This window comes from Balaenoptera acutorostrata, chromosome 20 (assembly GCF_949987535.1).
Source record: "Balaenoptera acutorostrata chromosome 20, mBalAcu1.1, whole genome shotgun sequence".
NCBI classification, from domain to species: domain Eukaryota; kingdom Metazoa; phylum Chordata; class Mammalia; order Artiodactyla; family Balaenopteridae; genus Balaenoptera; species Balaenoptera acutorostrata.
The window spans coordinates 26,037,230-26,057,385 of NC_080083.1; the positions used below are offsets into that span (position 1 = coordinate 26,037,230).

At 39.1% G+C, this 20,156-nt stretch overlaps 1 protein-coding gene across 5 annotated transcripts in view; it reads right to left on the minus strand.

The window, feature by feature from the left end:
* Positions 1 to 8,177, minus strand: part of RAD51C (RAD51 paralog C) — a 42,011-nt gene extending 33,834 nt beyond the window's left edge. For 4 of the 5 annotated variants that reach the window (XM_057536661.1, XM_057536659.1, XM_007190300.2 and 1 more), the window contains exons 1-4: positions 8,000 to 8,177; positions 5,845 to 6,103; positions 5,087 to 5,253; positions 3,478 to 3,611 (exon numbers count right to left, since the gene is read on the minus strand). In XM_057536661.1, the coding sequence (XP_057392644.1) occupies positions 3,478 to 3,611; positions 5,087 to 5,253; positions 5,845 to 6,103; positions 8,000 to 8,117 (678 nt within the window). In that variant the 5' untranslated portion in view covers positions 8,118 to 8,177. The remainder of the gene's footprint in view (positions 1 to 3,477; positions 3,612 to 5,086; positions 5,254 to 5,844; positions 6,104 to 7,999) is intronic. The other variant, XM_057536660.1, reaches the window with a different exon arrangement.
* Positions 8,178 to 20,156: the final 11,979 nt, after the last annotated feature.

The window sequence follows — 20,156 nt, forward strand, 5'->3', positions numbered from 1 at the left end:
AAGCAAAATGGCAGAAGTACCTCCCTATGAGCAAGCATGTTAAACGTAAATGAATTAAACTCTCCAATTAAAAGACAGAGATTGGCAGAATGGATTTAAAAAATGACCCAACTTGTAGGCTTTCTACAAGAAACTCACTTTAAGTCCAAAGATACATGTAAGTTAGGTGTGAAAAGATGGAAAAAGATATTCCCTGCAAACAGTAACCAAAGAGAGCTGGAGTGGCCAGACAAAAGAGACTTTAAGACAAATATTGTTACAAGAGACAAAGAAGGACATTGTATAATAATAAAAGGGTCAGTCCATTAAGAAGATATAACAAGTATAGGGAATTCCCTGGCGGTGCAGTGGTTAGGACTTGGTGCTTTCACTGCCGTGGCCTGGGTTCAATTCCTGGTCAGGGAACTAAGATCCTGAAAGCCAAAAAAAACAAAAAGAAGATATAACAATTATAAATATATAGAGACCTAACAACAGAGCCCTAAAATATATAAAGCAAAAACTGATAAAATTAAAGAAAGAGGACTTCCCTGGTGGCACAATGGTTAAGAATCCGCCTGCCAATGCAGGGGACATGGGTTCGAGCTCTGGTCAGGGAAGATTCCACATGCCTTGGAGCAACTAAGCCTGTGTGCCACATCTACTGAGCCTGCACTCTAGAGCCCGCGAGCCAAAACTACTGAAGCCCGCGTGCCTAGAGCCCGTGCTCCTCAACAAGAGAAGCCACCGCAATGAGAAGCCCACGCACCTCAGTGAAGAGTAGCCCCCGCTTGCTGCAACTAGAGAAAGCCCGCGTGCAGCAAAGAAGACCCAACGCAGCCAAAAATTAATTAATTAATAATTTTAAAAAATAAATTTTTTTAAAACATCAAGAGGGGCTTCCCTGGTGGCGCAGTGGTTGAGAGTCTGCCTGCCAATGTGGGGGACACGGGTTCAAGCCCTGGTCTGGGAGGATCCCACATGCCGCGGAGCCACTAAGCCCGTGAGCCACAACTACTGAGCCTGCGCATCTGGAGCCTGCGCTCCGCAATAGGAGAGGCCACGACGGTGACAGGCCTGTGCACCGCGATGAGGAGTGGCCCCCGCTCGCTGCAACTGGAGAAAGCCCTCGCATGGAAACGAAGACCCAACACAGCCAAAAATAAACATAAATAAGTAAATTTATAAAAACAACAACAACAAAAAAAAATCAAAGAAAGAAACAAGACAGTTCTACAGTAATAATTGGCAATTTCAAACAGCCCATATTCAATGATGGATATAACTGGACAAAAGATAAACAAGGAAAGAAAAGACTTAACAACACTATAAATGAACTAGAATTAGCAGATATATACATACAACACTCCACTCAACAGCAGACTACACATTCTTCTCAAGTGCACATGGAACGTCCTCCTGCATAGACCAGATGTTAGGTCACAAAGTAAGTCTCAAATTTATAAAGATGGAATCACATGAAGTTATCTTCTCTGACCAGAATGGAATAAAATTAGAAACCAACAAAAGGACATTTGAAAAATTCACAAATATGTGGAAATCAAACAACACACTCTTAAATAAACAATGAGTCAAAGAACTCAAAATGGAAATTAGAATGTACTTAAAGATAAATGAATATTAAAAAATAATATACCAAAATTTATGGGATACAGTAAAAGCAGTGCTCAGAGGAAAATGTATAGCTCTAAACAACTATACTAAAAAAAAGAGGGAATTTCCCGGCAGTCCAGCAGTTAGGACTGCACACTCTCATTGCCAAGGGCCTGGATTCAATCCCTGGTTGGGGAACTAAGATTCCACAAGCCACATGGTGCAGCAAATAAATAAATAAATATTTTTAAAAAAATAAAGAAAGAAAGATCTCAAACCAATATCCTAAAATTCTACTTTAAAGAACCAGAAAAAGAAGAGCAAACTAATTCCAAATAAAGTAGAAGAAAGTAATGAAAATTAAAGTGGAAATAATCAAAATAGACAAGAGACAAACAATTGGAAAAATCACTGAAATCAAAAGTTGATTCTCTGAGAGACTTCCCTGGTGGTGCAGTTGTTAAGAATCCGACTGCCAGGGGCTTCCCTGGTGGTGCAGTGGTTGAGAATCTGCCTGCCAATGCAGGGGAAACGGGTTTGAGCCCTGGTCTGGGAAGATCCCACATGCCACGGAGCAACTGGGCCCGTGAGCCACAACTACTGAGCCTGCGCGTCTGGAGCCTATGCTCCGCAACAAGAGAGGCCGCGATAGTGAGAGGCCTGCACACCGCGATGAAGAATGGCCCCTGCTTGCCGCAACTAGAGAAAGCCCTCGCACAGAAACGAAGACCCAACACAGCCAAAAATAAATAAATAAAATTTAAAAAAAAAAAAAAAAAGAATCCGACTGCCAGTTCAGGGGACACAGGTTCAAGCCCTAGTCTGGGAAGATACCACATGCTGTGGAGCAACTAAGCCCATGCGCCACAACTACTGAGCCTGCATGCCACAACTACTGAAGCCCACGTGCCTAGAGCCCGTGCTCCGCAGCAAGAGAGGCCATCGCAATGAGAAGCCCACGCACCGCAACGAAGAGTAGCCCCTGCTCGCCATAACTAGAGAAAGCCCGTGCGCAGCTATGAAGACCCAACACAGCCAAAAATAAAATAAATAAATTAATTAGTTTTTTAAAAAGAGTGAGATTTTTAAAAAAAGGAAAAAGAAAAAAAATTGATTCTTTGAAAAGATCAACAAAATTGACAAGCCTTTAACTAAAGTGACTAAGAAAAAGAAAGAAGGTGCAAATCACTCCAGTCAGGAATGAAAGTAGGGACATTACTACCAACCTTATAGAAATAAAAAACAGAGAATATAATGAACATTTGTATGCCAAAAAATTAGATAACCTAGATGAAATGGACAAACTCATTGAAAGACACAAACTACCAAAACTGACTGAAGACACAGAAAATCTGAATAGATTTATAACAAGAGATTGGATCAGTAATCAAAAGCCTTTCAACAAAGAAAAAATCAGGACCAGACGGCTTCACCAGTAAATTCTATAAAATGTTTAAAGAATTTACACCAATTCTTCTCAAAGTATTCTGAAAAGTAGAGAAGGGAACTTCCTAACTCATTTTATGAAGCCAATATTACACTGATACGAAAGCCAGACAAAGACATCACCAGCAAAGAAAACCACAGACCAATTACAGATGCAAAAATCCTCAATAAAATACCAGGAAACTGAATCTTGTAGTATATTAAAAGGATTATATATCATGATCAAGCGGGATTTATCCTAGGAATGCAAAGGTGGTTTAATATGAAAATCAATGAAACACACCAGATTAATAGAATGAGGGGTGAAAAAAGCCACATAATCGTCTCAATTGATTCAGAAAAAGCATTTGACAAAACCCAACACCTTTCATGATAAAAACAATCAACTAATTAGGAATAAAAGAGAGCCTCCTCAACCTGATAAAGATTGAGCCATACCTTTGAGTGTTCTGAAAGGAAGTCTGGAAGCAGATAAACTTGTGCCAGTAGCTCTGTGTAGTCACGACAACGAAAATAATAAATATGGGAAAGAATATTTTCAAGAGTGAAATCCTGCAAAGCTTTTGGGTGCTCTGAAATAAACAACAAAACAATTTTAAAATAGTTTTACCTGTCATTTCACAAGCTATCATTTCATAATTCCTGACCTCTTATTTTCACCTTTTCCACTGTTTCCTTACATACTAGACTATCTAGAAATTGTTTAGACACATACACAACTAGAGTTTTAATGTCTATCTTTTCATATTTCTAGTTATTGGCTTCCATTGAATAGAAGTAACACAATGGAATTTCTTTCTTGTTTTTTTCATAAGACTCCAAATTAAAAGTTAAAAGGAAAAATGTTGAAAAGAAGCATATTTTCCCCTTAAATGCCATAGTATAATTTGATATTTAAGTAGAAACAATGATATAAAATAAAATTCTCTCCTTAGATTTGTTTTTTTAAAAATAACCAGATTGGTCCTGGACATATTTCAGAGAAAAACAAGTTAAAAATCATTGCATTTAAAAACGTACTTAAGTTTTAACGCTGAAAGAAAAACCAAGAAATTAAATTTCAGAAAATATTGCCTATTACAAATATACATTTAACCAGTTCATTTTTAACCAAAAAACAACAGCTTAATCACACACCAATCATTAAAAACTATATTGCAGTGCTACATCCACAATATTTACAAGATCTTAAGACTCTATTACAAATTACACCTGTGACATGGATAGCTTGCAGGACTTTCAATAGATATACCGGTCACTGGTTAAAAAGGACACCTAGTACTACAATGAAAATAAAAATATTCAGCTGATTATATTCATTTAAAGGGAATACAAACATCTTAGGAAAAGCATTATGTTTTTTAACATTTCTAGAGAAAAGAATAAGGACTGCACATCCGAAAAATAAAATACAATAAAGCAAAAGAAAACAGTCAAACCAGAAACCATTTAATTTTATGAGTAATTGAAGGACAAGAACTTGAAAACAAATTACCTTAAAAAAAACTTTTTTAATCTAACACTTTATTTCCACACAATAAGCGCAGAAAAACTTCCCAACACTTTTAACAATACAATTAACATAGTTGTGAAGTCAATTACATACTACTCAGAGCCACATAAGGTCAATCAGCCTAATTTTCCAAACATTTCCAGACATGATTTTTCAAGGCCACCCTTGGTTTTTGGAAAAACCAGTATGAAAGTCAATATACACTGAATGCATTGACACAACATTTAATATTTACAGTAAGGTTTCCAGTAACATTAGCTAACACCTGGCAGGCCAGAGCATGATGATTTGAAGTCATACATTGAAGTACAGGTTTTGTCCCAGAGCTCCTGCAGTAAAAAGTGAGGGCCATAAAAGGGGAAGAAAAGGCCAGCCCAGGTGTGGCATTTCTCAATTTGTAAGAGAAGTATGAGAGTTTAATACTAGTACACGGCCAAGTCGTTAAGCTTCACGTTCCAAATGGTCTCTTGCTTGAGATGGATACAAATGAAAATTACTTTTATTATACAGAAAGAAGAGCACTTGCTAACTTACCTTCTCCCATATGTGTTCCTGCTATAAGCTGCAGGTGCTGAATGCAGGCATTCGCAAGGTCTACCACTCTATCAACCATAAAACTCCCCTCTGTATCAATAAAAACTGCTTCACCTTCCACTCCTCCAAAACATTCTGGTATCTGCACATCTACTGCCAACTGCATACTGTCAAGAGAAAGAACTGAAATGACCAAATCATTATCATGATCATCTAAGGCAGTGTTTTTCAAACTCCAGATCACAACCCATTAGATACCACTAAATATTTTATAGGTATAAATATACTCTGCAAGGTAACAGAGATGGTTGACTCTCCCCGGCTCCAAACATATGTGAATCAATTGATGAATGGATTAGGGGGAGGGTGTGCCTATAAAACCACAATTAAGGACTCTTTAGTGGTTTTTAGGCTTCTGGGAATGCAACCCTTTCTTATTATACAAAAATCTACTTTCAAACATTTGGCTTTCAAATATATTCTCAGGAATTAATTCTATAACAAAGTAGAAGACTGCTTGTTGACCCCACTGACCACACTATACTGTTGCAAAAGAAACACTTTTTAATATCAAAATAATTGTATCAATTTATCAAGATGGGGTGCTGACATAAGGCAAGTGTTGATTTGTTTAATGCACACATACATACACACAAAATTAAGAGCACATACATGCCTTTTTTGGTCTCCTAACTGTATACCCACAACACAATACTCTGTTACTTACATAAATGTAAGAGGGGAACATTTTATTTTACCATAATTGTGTTTTTCCAACACCTGGTGCACCACAAATTTCTGTTGTTTTGGTTAAGGGTATGCCACCCCCAAGAATATTATCTAGTGCTGAACAGAAGGTAATTATGAAACTCTGGGTATGCTCCTGCTCAAGAAGTTCCAGTGCTGTACACCTCTTGCCTGACTCAGCTGTACCAGCATAACTTGCTTTATTTGTGAGACATTCTCTTCTTATAATTTGCAGAGTTTCTAAGGCTTCCTCTTTAGATATCCCAACTTCTGCAAGTAAGAAACAGAAACAAAAACATCTGATTTTAGAAATTTAAAAGTCATATGTTATTGAGTTGTCTTCATTAATTTTAATTTTTAAATAACAAGAATGATGCCAAGAGTAGAGAAACATAAAAATGTAACATTCGATTAACTATTTAATTTTTCAAGTTAATAAAGGCATTTATCTATGTTTTCTTAGTCCTCACATACTTAAAAGATTTATCTATTACCTCAGAAACAGAATTCAAAAACCTAAACCTCTAAAGCATTTCTGAGTACCTACAAGAGTATCTATCTCAGAAGGTAGAAATGAAAATGTCCTTTTTTTTTCCTTTTGGTCCTTTTACTATCTCTTTGGTCTTTTACTATCTCTTTTGGTCTTATGAAGCCATAATAAACTTGCTCTCATAAGGTATACAAATTATTTTTTAGAAAAGAATGAAAATGGCCTCTTTAACTGCCTAAAACAAGATGCAGATTTAAGAAGCGCAAGTGCATGTATTATTCATGAAAACATTGGAATGAAAAATTCATGGATCACTGCAAACTATTTAATAAGAAAAATTATTTGATGCACCAATAGCTTAAACAATACACTTATGCTTCCTCAACTATACAATTTCACTCCTGACAACATGGCCTAAGAAGTGAAATGGAAATTACAAAACAAGCTGCTTATGGAAGAAATAATGGAGAGGATATCACTTCTGTGTTTCACATATCAGTGCTTGATTGGGTAAGGATATGAACTATAAATTTGGCGCTAACAAAAGACATTAATGGTGCTAAGGAAATGAAAATTCCATCCAATTTAAGAGCCTTAACTCGTCTGATTACTTAGGTTTGTCATTCCTGACTGCACCACTTACTATGTAGTTACCATGCATGGGCAAGTTACTTCTTTATGCCTCAGACTTTTCTTCTACAAAATGGGAATGAAACAACACACATAAAAATCTTGGTAGAACACTAAGCCCATCCAAAATGCTTAATAATTGTTAGCTACTATTATCATTCATATTCTCTCATTTCTTTTTTGTAAAACCAACCTGTTGAAAGAAAATGAGCCCATCAAACTTTGGGGGATACAGTCTTTGGCATAAGACTTAAGACAAATAGTTAACATTGGGTCTACAACATTTGTTCTTGAGTGGAGAGTTGAAACCTTATTTGCCATCGTTAAGGGCAATGTTATCTATCTTAATAACACAGTTCTGGGCATAGTGTAGTGTAATGTGCACAGTGAGAGTGACTGCAGACAGCTTCATTATTGTGTACCTCAGAAGGAAGTGGTTCCCACCAACATATAATCTACAGTGTTCTGGAATGTGAGTTTTGGGGTTTTTTTCAGTGAATTACATTAAGAGAAGCGATGTCTTCTTTCTACTGCTTTCTCCAGGTTCTGGGGATTCTACTCCCTTTGTCACTCTTAATTTATCTCATCCTATCACGAACAGTGCATTTCTTAAATTTACGAATCGTGCATTTCTTAAATTTAATCCCTGCCCCTTGGATTTTGTAACAGCGAAAATTAGACAGCCTGTCTGGATTTCAATCCTGCCTCCACAACTTCCTAGCCCACTCATAATGAAAAGTTACTTAGCATCCCAAGCATCAGTTCCTTCATCTATATATTGAACATAATAATCCACGTTAAAAGGGTTCTTTTGAGTATAAATGAGATAATTCTCAGAGGCTTCAGCAGGCACTGGTAGAGAAAGCAACTGGTGAATGTTTCCAAGGCCACAGTTCTAACCATTCAAACCACACTTAAGTGGAGTCAAGGAGCTGTTTCACGGTGTAAACGCGGCGGTGGGCGGCGCCAGAATCTGGCCGAGAACGGGGATGGAGGCGGCCCCGACAGCGGCCAGAGTGCCTCAGCTTGTAATGGGAGTCCGTTACCTTTGCTGAGCTCGGAGGGTTTCACCTCTAGGAGTTCCTCAGCAGTCTGGAAACCTGCAGCCACCAGCTTCACCCGCACCGCTGGGGATAGGGGCAAACTCACTAAATCCCGCTGCATTTCAAAGCCGAACACCTACGCTCGCAGTTGCGCAAACGCCGAAGCGGCCAAGCCCGCGCACGCGCACCCGCCGCGCCACGTGACGTCAGACGTAAGGCGGAAGGGTGGGGTCCGCGGCGTGACTGCACGCGGCCTTGGGCTTTGGGGCTCTGCGGCTCTGCGGCTGTGCGGAAGTCTGGTCTCTCTTACATATGTTGCCCCGTTTCCATCGTGATTCTTCCAAATCCCATTTAAAGTTTGCCCATCAAACGTACATCCTGACAATAAAAAGATGGATGGAGACCGCAGGATGCAAAGCCAGGCCCAGTGGGTCTTACCACATTTCCTCACCTCCACCCTGACCTGTTGGGTGGAGGCCTCAGGGTTGTTAGTAGGAATGATCTCCCCGAATGGGAGCTAAGCTACCCACAGACACTGGCATGTTACCGGTTTGGGGTACAGAACAGTCGTATAAAGAATACTTACTCTCCATCCCCGTAATAGGATTCCAGGGTCTTGGGTCTTCTTGCCGGCTGTCCCCCTTGCTAGGCCCCCTCACCTTTCCCGCCCTCGCTCTCGCGAGGGATTGTGGGCCAGCCCCCCAGAGCCGCGGGGCACGCTCGGCGCCGAATCCCCGCAGCCGCCCACGTCTTGCCGCGAGTCGAGTCTGGAGCATGACGGGTTGAGACCGTTAGTTCTTCACGGCCTGCCTAGAAGTAGCTGGATAAGTAAGCAAGTATAGTCCCCATAGTGGGCTGGGCATGGGTTCCCCCGGTCCTTGAGAGGGAGGAGTTGGGCTACGCAAGAGCTCCTGTTGTGGTACAGAGTTGGTAAGGGACCACTTCTAAAATAGAGAATTTTGGGGGAATTGAGAGGCGGTTTGGAAGGTGGCTTGTAAAGTCTTTACTTGTCCAGGAGAGTATAATTTATTTAAGGGAGAAACTCATTCCGTTCCTTTAGGCGACGTTTCTTAGCCTTGACTTTTCTTCCTAGCTTAAAGGAACTCCCTAAATATTGCAAATCAGAACCCTTTAAGTACATAAGCTTTAAGGAAGGAAATGTGCTGACCGCTTTAGCAAATCCTACACATTTCCAAGGCTCACAGCCATGCCACAAGGAACATAAGGACATGGAATCTCAGAGCAGTTTTTTTGAAGCCAAAGTTAAAACCTAGTACCCTTTTTTCTTCCCTGAGCTACCTCCAAATTGTGAGGTAGCTCTTGGAGTGGGGGTGGGGGGAAAATTCTAGAAGTATGTGTCCCCCATTTGATAGGGCAGGAAAAGTCTGGTAGGACTAGTCAAAATGTGGTTTATTTGCCACTCTGTATGTTGCTTATCTTCTAGTATGTTACACATCTGGACATACAGGGAGCATTACATAAATGTTGTCCACTGGGAGAATTCATGCTTATACTTATCAAGTAACCAGGGTCCTGGATGAAGAAAAGATGGTGTTAACATATTCAGGGATAGCTCTTCAGGTCGTTCAGTGAAACGCAATGGAATCGGTCGTGTTAGAATTTTGTTTCATTAGCAGTGGGGAGTTAAACTAGTCGACTCTATCTGTAGTTATACTGTTACGCATCATTAATATCCTGACCCTTGAGTTGCTATAATAATTATTGTTTTCACCATCATTCTTAAGATATCTTTAATGCAGTTTGCTCTATAGTCAGGCTTTCAAACTGGGATCCAGTTTTACGAGGTCAGGCGCCAGGAAATAACGCTGTGGGATTTTTACGGAAGGTGCACCTTCCTATACTGTCAGGTTTTCTCAGATATTTATTTAGAGAGGGAAGAATTGAATGAGTTAAGTGGTGAGCCATTTAAAACATTTTCTATTAAACAAGCATTAATATATTGTAGAGTAAAATGCAAGTATAAATTTAAGATAAACATAATAGTTTGAAGAAAGATCCAGTTTAAACTGGATATTTCAGTAGTCTCCCAGATTTTCCTGCGAGTATGTTATTATTTTCCTTTGCAATTTGGGGTTACTTGATTTTGAGAAGTACTGTTATGGGGAAATAAGCATGAGCTTTGGAGTCATACAAATTTGGGTTTGTATCACATCTTGGGAAATAACCAACTGTGAAACTTTCAGCAAGTTACTCAGTTTCCTCGCCTGCAAATGGGAGATAATAATATTTCTTCCATTAGGGGTTGTAAGAAAGATTAAATGAACAAATATGAATTATTTAGCACAGAAAAGGTACATAATAAATCTTAAGTTTTTTCTCCACTTAAAAATATTATAGTATGTATATTCAGTCGAATAAAGCCTTATTGAACACCTAGCTCAGCAGAGTGCCAATGCTATGAGCCTTTAAAAGAAAAACAATGCCTACGGTTGTAAAGTGCCAAAGAAAAGTGCTTTTACGTATTTTATTTTATTTGACTTGATCCTTATAGTAATCCTGTGAACAGTTTACCCAGGTCCCAATTTAAAACTAGCACATTGAAGATTGGATCACTTAAGCAACATTAAATATTTATCCACTAGTTCTGTGCAGGGTGACAGGACTAACAAAAGAATCTATGCCCTCATGGAGCCTTAATCAATCAGGATTATTATTGAGTTGTGTTGCCTTTCTGACTTGTGTTGTTATCTAGATACAATACCAAGGGTAGGCATGAGCTACCGATATGCTGTCAATATCTATAATTACGTATTCAAATAAGGACACATTTTCATGCTGCGTGGGCTATTTTCTAGAGCTGTGGGAGAGGAATAATGTGAATATTTATGTTATAGCTGAGAAGTTTATTTTCTTTTAGCATAAGAACATAGAACTTTTAAAACTGGTGTTCAAGTGAATTTGAGAATAGGAAAGATAAATAAGTGCTGTTTGGACTAAGAAAAAAACTCTGAATCAAGGTTTAGCTTTAGAGATGGTTGTGATAAAGCTTAAGGCCTCAAACATGTATTTGGAATAGCAATATCAATTTCACAAGGCCTTGTACGTAATGGGAGCTCAAAATATTTGTTGTCCCCAAACTCTTAAACATTGTTCTCACTTGACTTCTGTGATGCCACATCTCTGATTTCATTCCTAGGCATCTGGCTTTTCTGACTCCCTTACAATTTTATCCTCCATAACCAGGGCATGAAATGTTACTGTAAGGCCCCATAGCTGACCTTTCACTGACTATCCAGTTCTGTTGTCTCCTCTCCTTTCTGGTTCTCTCATTCTCTCTCTATCTCTCTGCTCTCTTTTTTTTTTTTTTTTTTTTTAATTATTTATTTATTTATTTATTTATTTATGGCTGTGTTGGGTCTTCGTTTCTGTGTGAGGGCTTTCTCTAGTTGTGGCAAGTGGGGGCCACTCTTCATCGCGGTGCGCGGGCTTCTCACTATTGCGGCCTCTCTTGTTGCGGAGCACAGGCTCCAGATGCGCAGGCTCAGTAGTTGTGGCTCACGGGCCTAGTTGCTCCGTGGCATGTGGGATCTTCCCAGACCAGGGCTCGAACCCATGTTCCCTGCATTGGCAGGCAGATTCCCAACCACTGCGCCACCAGGGAAGCCCTCTGCTCTCTTATTCACATTCACAGTTCAGTGACTATACGCCAATAATTTGTAAATTTATTTTTCTAGCTCTAACCTGTTCTCTGACCTCCAGATGCAAATATCTAATTGCATACAACACAGTGCTAAATCTCCAACTCAGCCTATCTTAAACCTAACTCGTTATCTTCATCCCATCCCAAAATCTTTTTGTCCTCTTCGTGCATTCCCTGCCTCTGTGAACTGAATAGCCATCCTTCCATCTGCACAAACCAGAAACCTAGGAATCTTCCACACCTCCTTCCCTTTAAGTCTCCATGTTCACTATAACCACAAACCCTATCAATTTTCTCTTTAAAATATCTCGATCATGTCCATGTCTCTTTTTCTAGGCCAAGCTGTCACCATTTCTCTTTTTTTTTTTTTTTTGAAGATTTTTTTGATGTGGACCATTTTCAGATTCTTTATTGAATTTGTTACAGTATTGCTTCTGTTTTATGTTTTGGTTTTTTGGCCGCGAGGCATGTGGGATCTTAGTTCCCCGACCAGGGATCAGGGATCAAACCCACACCCCCTGCATTAGAAGGTGAAGTCTTAACCACTAGACCTCCAGGGAAGTCCCCACCATTTCTCTTATAGGTACTGCAAGAGCCTTTTAGCAGGTCTCTCTGCATCTTGTCTTCCCCTCCCCTCTAGTCTGTTCTCCCATGCTGCAGACAGGGTCCTTTCTAGAGTATATTTCATTTCCTGTAACTCCCTATTTTGCTCTTGGGATAAAGACGAAATTTCTTAATAAGACTTACAAAAAGTCTTGCATGTTCTGGCTCCTGTTTACCTCTTTAGTTGCATCCTTTCCCTCTCTCCCCTTTACTCTTTTTTTTTTTTAATGTCTATCTATCCATCTATTTATTTATTTATTTATTTTGGCTGCCCCAGGTCTTAGTTGCGGCATGCAGGCTTCTTAGTTGCAGCATGCATGCAGGATCTAGTTCCCCGACCAGGAATTGAACCCGGGCCCCCTGCATTGGGAGCGTGGAATCTCACCCACTGGACCACCAGGGAAGTCCCGTCTCACCTTTACTCTTTACACTCCAGCCACTCTGGTCTTAATTCCATGTGTGTGCCACAACATGCCTCTCTGCTTCACCCAATTAACTACTATTTATCCTTCAAATCTCAGCATTCATTGACCTCTTCTCTGACTCTGAACCTCTACCTCCAACAAGCTCCCTTGAAACTAGGTCAGATCTCCCCTTTAAGGCTCTCATAACACCAGATGTCTTTGTGTGATCATTTATTTAACATATATCTACCCAACTAGAATGAAAGATTCAGTAGAACAGGGACCATGTGGATTTTACTCATTTTCCTAGAGCCCCTAGCCCAGTGTATGGCTTATAGGAGGTGCTCAGTATATATTTGTTAGAAGAATGGATGATTAGGTGATTGACCTGCTCCTCTCTCCTTATTTTTTTTTTTTGTTTTGTACTCTTAAATAGGTGGAAAATATATACGTGTAGGAAGTAGAAAAAAAATAAAATACCAAAAATATAAAGAATATAAAACTGATTTATAGACCTTTTCTTTTTTATTTTATTTTGTTATTTAAATTTTTTTAATTGAAGTATAATTGATTTACAATGCTTTAGGTATATAGCAAAGTGATTCAGTTATACATATATATATATTTTTCAGATTCTTTCCATTATACACTATTACAAGATATTGAATATACTTCCCTGTGCTATACAATAGGTCCTTGCTGTTTATCTATTTTATTTATAGTAGTGTTTATCTGTTAATCCCAAATTCCTAATTTATCCCCCTGCCCTTTTCCCTTTGGTAACCATAAATTTGTTTTCTATGTCTGTGAGTCTATTTCTGTTTTGTAAATAAGTTCATTTGTATCATTTTTTTTAGATTCCACATATAAGTGATATCATATGATATTTGTCTTTATCTGACTTACTTCACTCAGTATGATAATCCCTAGGTCCATCCATGGAAATGGCATTATTTCATTCCTTTTTATGGCTGAATAATATGCCATTGTGTGTGTGTGTGTGTAGATATATACCAGATCTTCTTTATCCATTCATCTGTCAGTGGACATTTAGGGTGCTTCCATGTTCATAGATCTTTTCTTCAGTTCATGTTACTGAACCAAACTTGGGTCGACTCACCATGCACAGTAAAGCCAATCTACTGGCACTGTGTTGTGGTGAAGGAAAGTACAGCATTTATTGCAAAGCCAAGCAAGGCCTATGGGCAGCTAATGATCAAAAGACCCAAACTCCCCAATGGCTTAAAGACAGGACGAGAGAGAGGGTTGTGGGGTGCTTGATCAGCTCATGGACATTCTTCTGATTGGTTGGTGCTGAGGTAATTGGGAGTCAACATCATCAACATTCTGGTTCCAGCTTGTCTGGGGTCAATGTACTTGTGGTCAGCATGCAGTTAACTTCTTCCACCTGGTGGGGGTTTCAGTATCTGCAAAACAGCCGAAGGATATGGCTCAGAATATTATCTATAGCCCTTGAGGAGGAGTTAAACTTCCTTGACTTTGTTTAATGGCTATTAACTATTATTATTTTGTTTTGCTTGACTGTTTTCTTTTGTTTCTGCATTTTCTCACTTCTCTGATTAAATTTGCTCTTTGGAACTCTTGGAAGGCCTAGGAGGCTAAAGTTTTTCTACAAACAAAAGGCAGGCAGAGGACATGGGGATAGGGGCTCTGTCCTGGGAAGGCCCCATAGGATCCTGCTCAGTTACAATCCCCCCCTTTTCTTTGCTACTCCACAGTCTTGAGGGGAAACAGGTGCAGGACAAGAAAGGGAATAAAGTTCTGGATTGAGAGGTTAATCATAAACTCAGCAGAGGAACTCAGTTTTAAGGGGACTCAGTTTCACTCAGAGATAATAATGTTAACATTTTGGTTTATTTTAATCTTCTTACAACTTCATATAATGCATTTATTTGAGTTATGATAGTTGTGATCAAATTGTGAAGCAATGTATATATCTTGTTTTTCACTTAATATTTTGTCAAAAACTTTCTCCATATGATTAAAAACTATTTTAAAATTAAGTTTAATGGCTGGATATTACTTGGTCCTAAGGCCCATCTTTCTAATCAGTAGCCTATAAAGACAGTTGAATTATTTCCATTTTTTTGCTGTGATGAGGTACTGTGTGCTCTGGAGCTCGCTTTTCGAGGATGCCCATCTATGCCCTTGTGGTTACTCTCAAGCGCGTGCTCTCTCTCTGTCTGTCTCTCTCTCAATACATTTCTGGTAGTAGAATTCCTAGGTCAAAAAGTATGCACATTTTCATTTTGAATCTTTTTTTTTTTTTTTTTTTTTGGCTAGGCCGCATGGCTTGCAGGATCTTAGGTCCCTGACCAGGGATTGAACCCTGGGCCACGGCAGTGAAAGCATCAAGTCCTAACCACTGGACTGCCAAGGAATTCCCCATTTTGAATCTCACTGCCAAATGTTTGCACGACTTACACTCCTACTAACGGTGTATGAGGGCTGGTTTTCCTGCCTCCACCCTAGCACTGGCCTTTAGCAGTCTTTAAATGGTGATTTTTCTTTTTTTTTTATTGAGGTATAATTGACTTTAAATGGTTATTATCTTTTATGACTAAGAGGTTAAAAATCTTTTCATATAGTAGTTTTATTAGCCAAGTATATTTTAGCATTGTAGCTGTCTCATTATATCATTTGCCCACTTTTAATTTTTAATAGTGGCAAGATACACATAACATAAAATTTACCATCTTTGGGAATTCCCTGGCAATTCAGTGGTTAGGACTTGGTGCTTTCACTGCTGTGGCCCCGGGTGCAGTCCGTGGTCAGGGAACTAAGATCCCGCAAGCCACGCAGCATGGCCAAAAAAAAAAAAAAATTTTTTTTTATCTTAACCATCTTTAAGTGTAAGGTCCAGTAGTGTCAATTATATTCACAATGTTGTGCAACTGATATCCACAACTTTTTTATCTTGCAAATCTGAAACTCTATCCATTGAACAACAACTCACCATTTCCTCTTCCCTTATATAAGTGGAATCATATAGTATTTGTATTTTTGTGACTGATTTATTTCATTTAGCGTAATGTCTTCAAGGTTCATTCATGTTATAGCATGTATCAGAATTTCCTTCCTTTTTAAGGTTGAATAATACTCCATTGTATGTATATACTACATTTTGTTGATCCATTCATCCATGGGTAGACACTTGAGTTGCTCCTACCTCTTGGCTATTGTGAGTAATGCTGCTATGAACGCTGGTGTATGTCCTTTCCCACTTTTTAACTAGGCTACTTTTTTTTTTTTTTTTTTTTTTTTTTTTTGCTACGCTGGGTTTTTGTTGCTGCGCAGGCTTTCTCTAGTTGCAGTGAACAGGGACTACTCTTCGTTGTGGTGCCTGGGCTTTTTATTGCAGTGGCTTCTCTTGTTGCGGAGCGGGAGCTTAGTAGTTGGAGTTTGTGGGCTCTAGAGCACAGGCTCAGTAGTTGTGACGCACGGGCTTAGTTGCCCCACAGCATGAGGGATCTTCCCAGACCAGGGATCAAACTCGTGTCCCCTGCATTGGCAGGCAGATTCTTAACCACTGGACCACCAGGGAAGTCTCTAACTAGGCTACTTTTAATTTAAAATATGTATTTGTAATAGGTCTATGTTTTTATTATTAGAAACAATAACTAATGTTTATTATGAAAGGCCGAGAATTCTGCTCAGTTTTGTCTGATGTTAAAACCCAAAATCCAGGGACTTCTGTGGTGGAGCAGTGGTTAAGAATCTGCCTGCCAAGGCAGGGGACACGGGTTCGAGCCCTAGTCCGGGAAGGTCCCACATGCCGCAGAGCAACTAAGCCCGTGCACCACAACTACTGAGCCTGCACTCTAGAGCCCACGTGCCACAACTACTGAGCCCTTGTGCCACAACTACTGAAGCCTGTGCACCTAGAGCCCGCACTCGGCAACAAGAGAAGCCACTGCAATGAGAAGCCCGCACACCACAATGAAGAGTAGCCCCCGCTCACCACAACTAGAGAAAGCCCGTGCACAGCAATGAAGACCTGATGCAGCCAAAAATAAATTTAAAAAAACACAAAAAAAACAAAATCCATATGCTGCCAACTCTCTCTCATATGCATATTGTATCATACAGGCTATTTACCTAATCTGTATAGTGCAGATATCTTCCCACTTTGTCATGTGTATTTAAACTTTATGAAGTTTTCTATTTTATTGAGGTTATGTTTATGCAAACTTATATTTAATTCTTACTTTGGTAACATGCTTAGAAAGTCTTTCTTTTCTTGGGAATTCCCTGGTGGTCCAGTGGTTAAGACTCTGGGCTTTCACTGCAGGGGGTGCAGGGAACTAAGATCCTGCAAGCCGTTAGGCGCAGCCAAAAAAAAAGTCTTTCTTTTCTTCAAAATCATTATAAGCATAATCATCTGTATTTTTTCTATATATGGTTTATGATTTAATTTGAATATTTTAATCTATCTGATTTTTTTAAATGTAAAGTAGGAGGAAGGAAGGAAGCATTTTTTTTCCCTTTCCAGTGGTGAGCCAATTTTCTAAGTATTCTTTATTAGGTAATTGATCTTTTCCCCTACCTATATGAAGTGCTACCTTTATCATATACTTTTTTTTTTTTTTTTTGGCTGCCACGCTGCACAGTATGAGGGATCTGAGTTCCCCGAACCCGAGCCCCCTGCAGTGGAAGCTCAGATTCCTGACCACTGGACCATCTGGGGAAGTCCCTATCATATACTTTATGTACGTAGGTCCTATATTCCTGGTATAAAACCTATTTAGTTACTGTGTATGTTCTTTTAATATTCTACTAGCTGCGGGTCATAAAGATTTTATAGGCTTAGTTAAGAGATTTGCATTTTTGTTCATAAGTAAGATTAATCTGTGAGATGATTTCATCTATAATACATTTTTTGGCAACAGAGTTTTGCAACCTTTGTAAAATGAACTAAGAAGCGTCTCTACTTTTTCTACGCTAACTTATGTTAGTATTTAACATAAACTCATGTATTTCCTTATCAAAGAAATGTTGTGGCTCTCCTCAAAGGATGTTAAGCTCTGCAGGGCTTCTGTGAGGATTGTAGCATTGATGTTTTAATGTGCTTGAGCTACAAGAGAATGGACAGTCACCTTTTGCCCTAAGGCAGACTGTTTTGGACAGATATTTTGATAACTAGGTCAATAACAATGAAGTTCTCATGAAATATTGAAACTAGCCTTGTGAAGGGCTCTGTGTTATTTGTTTAAGAAAGTGCTGCTAGGGAATTCCCTGGTGGTCCAGTGGTTACTTTCACTGCACCAAGGGCTTGGGTTTGTTCCATGGTCAGGGAAGTAAGATCCCACAAGCCGAGCAGCCAAAAAATAAAATAAAATGAAATGAAATGTAAAGTAAAATAAAATAGCCCTGCTAGCACTATTACAATAGCAAAGACATGGAAACAACCCAAGTGCCCATCAACAGATGACTGGTATAAGATGTGGTCAGTGTGTGTGTGTGTGTGTGTGTGTGTGTGTGTGTGTGTATAATGGAATATTACTCAGCCATAAAAAAAGAATGAAATTATTGCCTTTTGCAACAACATGGATGGACCTAGAGAATATCATACTATGTGAAGTAAGTCAGAGAAAGACAAATACAATATGATATCACAATACAGAATCTAAAAAATAATATGAATGAATCTATGTAAAAAACAGAAACAGACTCACAGTCATAGAAAACAAACTTATGGTTACCAAAGGGGAAATGGAGGCAGGGGGAGGGAAAAATTAGTAGTATGGGATTAACAGATACAAACTACTATACATAAAATAGATAAGCAATAAAGACTTACTATATAGCACAGGGAACTAAATTCAATATCTTGTAATAACCTATGGTGGAAAAGAATCTAAATATATATATATATATATATACGTGTGTGTATATATATATATATATATATATATATATATATATATATATGAACTGAATCACTTTGTTCTACACCCAAAACTAACACAATATTGTAAAGCAACTATACTTTATAAATAAATAAATAAATAAAAAGCACTGCTAGTCACAGATCTTCTGAAAATGGCAGTTTGAATTTAAGAGTTGTTTGGTGATAACAGTAGTCTAGTTCATAGATACCACTTTTTTCCCTTACATGTGTGGTTCCCAGCCATATTTCAAGATGTCTAAATTTTATTTCACAAAACAAACTGCAGATATTTTGTTTCTAGATTACATATGCGTGTATGTTTATGTGTATGTATATATGTGTATATGAGTATATATGTTACATAATACATCTTTCTTTGGAGGAGAGAGTTTATAAAAATCAAACTGGTAGACAGACTTCAGGAATAGCTGCAGTTCACATCATGACCTCCTTCTTCCACCCACCCCAGTATTTTTTTCTCCCTCCATCTCAGATACCTCTGTGTTCTCAGTTATTGCTTGCTAGTTTTTAATAAGATAATTTTTACAAATAGTGTTATTTCTTTCTGTTTTAAAGATACAAAACTTGGGAATTCCCTGGCGGTCCAGTGGTTAGGACCCAGTGCTTTCACTGCAGTGGGCCCAGGATCCATCCCTGGTGGAGGAACTAAGATACTGCAAAAGCCATGTGGTGCAGCTGGAAAAAAAAAAAAAAGATATAAAACTCTGGCTAATTTATTTTGGTGGAGGAGAGAATACCAGAAGAGTCCTTCTGTAAGATAAAAAGACTTGGGAAGTAGGGTGGTTCTAGTGTGATTTTGGAGAGACAACTGAAGAACAGTTAAACTTGGAAACTCCAATTCTAATATGCACTGACGCAGGAAGGAGAGGATTAAGAAGAATGATAATATTGATTATGTGGACGTGGAATATGTGATACATTAACCACTACCTGAGATGGGATTTGCTCTTTTCGAAGCAGTTAACATAGTGTAGGAGGGCCCAGGAGTTTCTTTTTTTTTTAAATTTATTTAATTTATTTATTTTTGGCTGCGTTGGGTCTTCATTGCGGTGCACGTGCTTCTCACTGTGGTGGTTTCTCTTGTTGCGGAGCACAAGGCTCTAGGTGTGTGGGCTTCAGTAGTTGTGGCTGTGGGCTCAGCAGTTGTGGCACGTGGGCTCAGTAGTTGTGGCTCACGGGCTCTAGAGCACAGGCTCAGTAGTTGTGGTGCATGGGCTTAGTTGCTCCGCGTCATGTGGGATCTTCCTGGACCAGGGATCAAACCTGTGTCCCCTGCATTGGCAGGCGGGTTCCCAACCACTGTCCCACCAGGTAAGTCCCCAGGAGTTTCTTGTAGGATAGATTGATTCTTCAGTAGTCTTGTTTTGGATTTCAGACACCCATGAAAAAGCAAACGAATGACCCTGTGCTTGTAGTGTTGGGCACAACAGGGTTTAAGGATAAGTCGAAGCACAACTTAGTCTTGCTTAGGAGAGGAGGCACTCTTGATCACAAAAGTGATTTTCAACGGTGAGGGTCATCACACTCCAGCTGAACAGACCCCCTACGGTTTACCCGAAT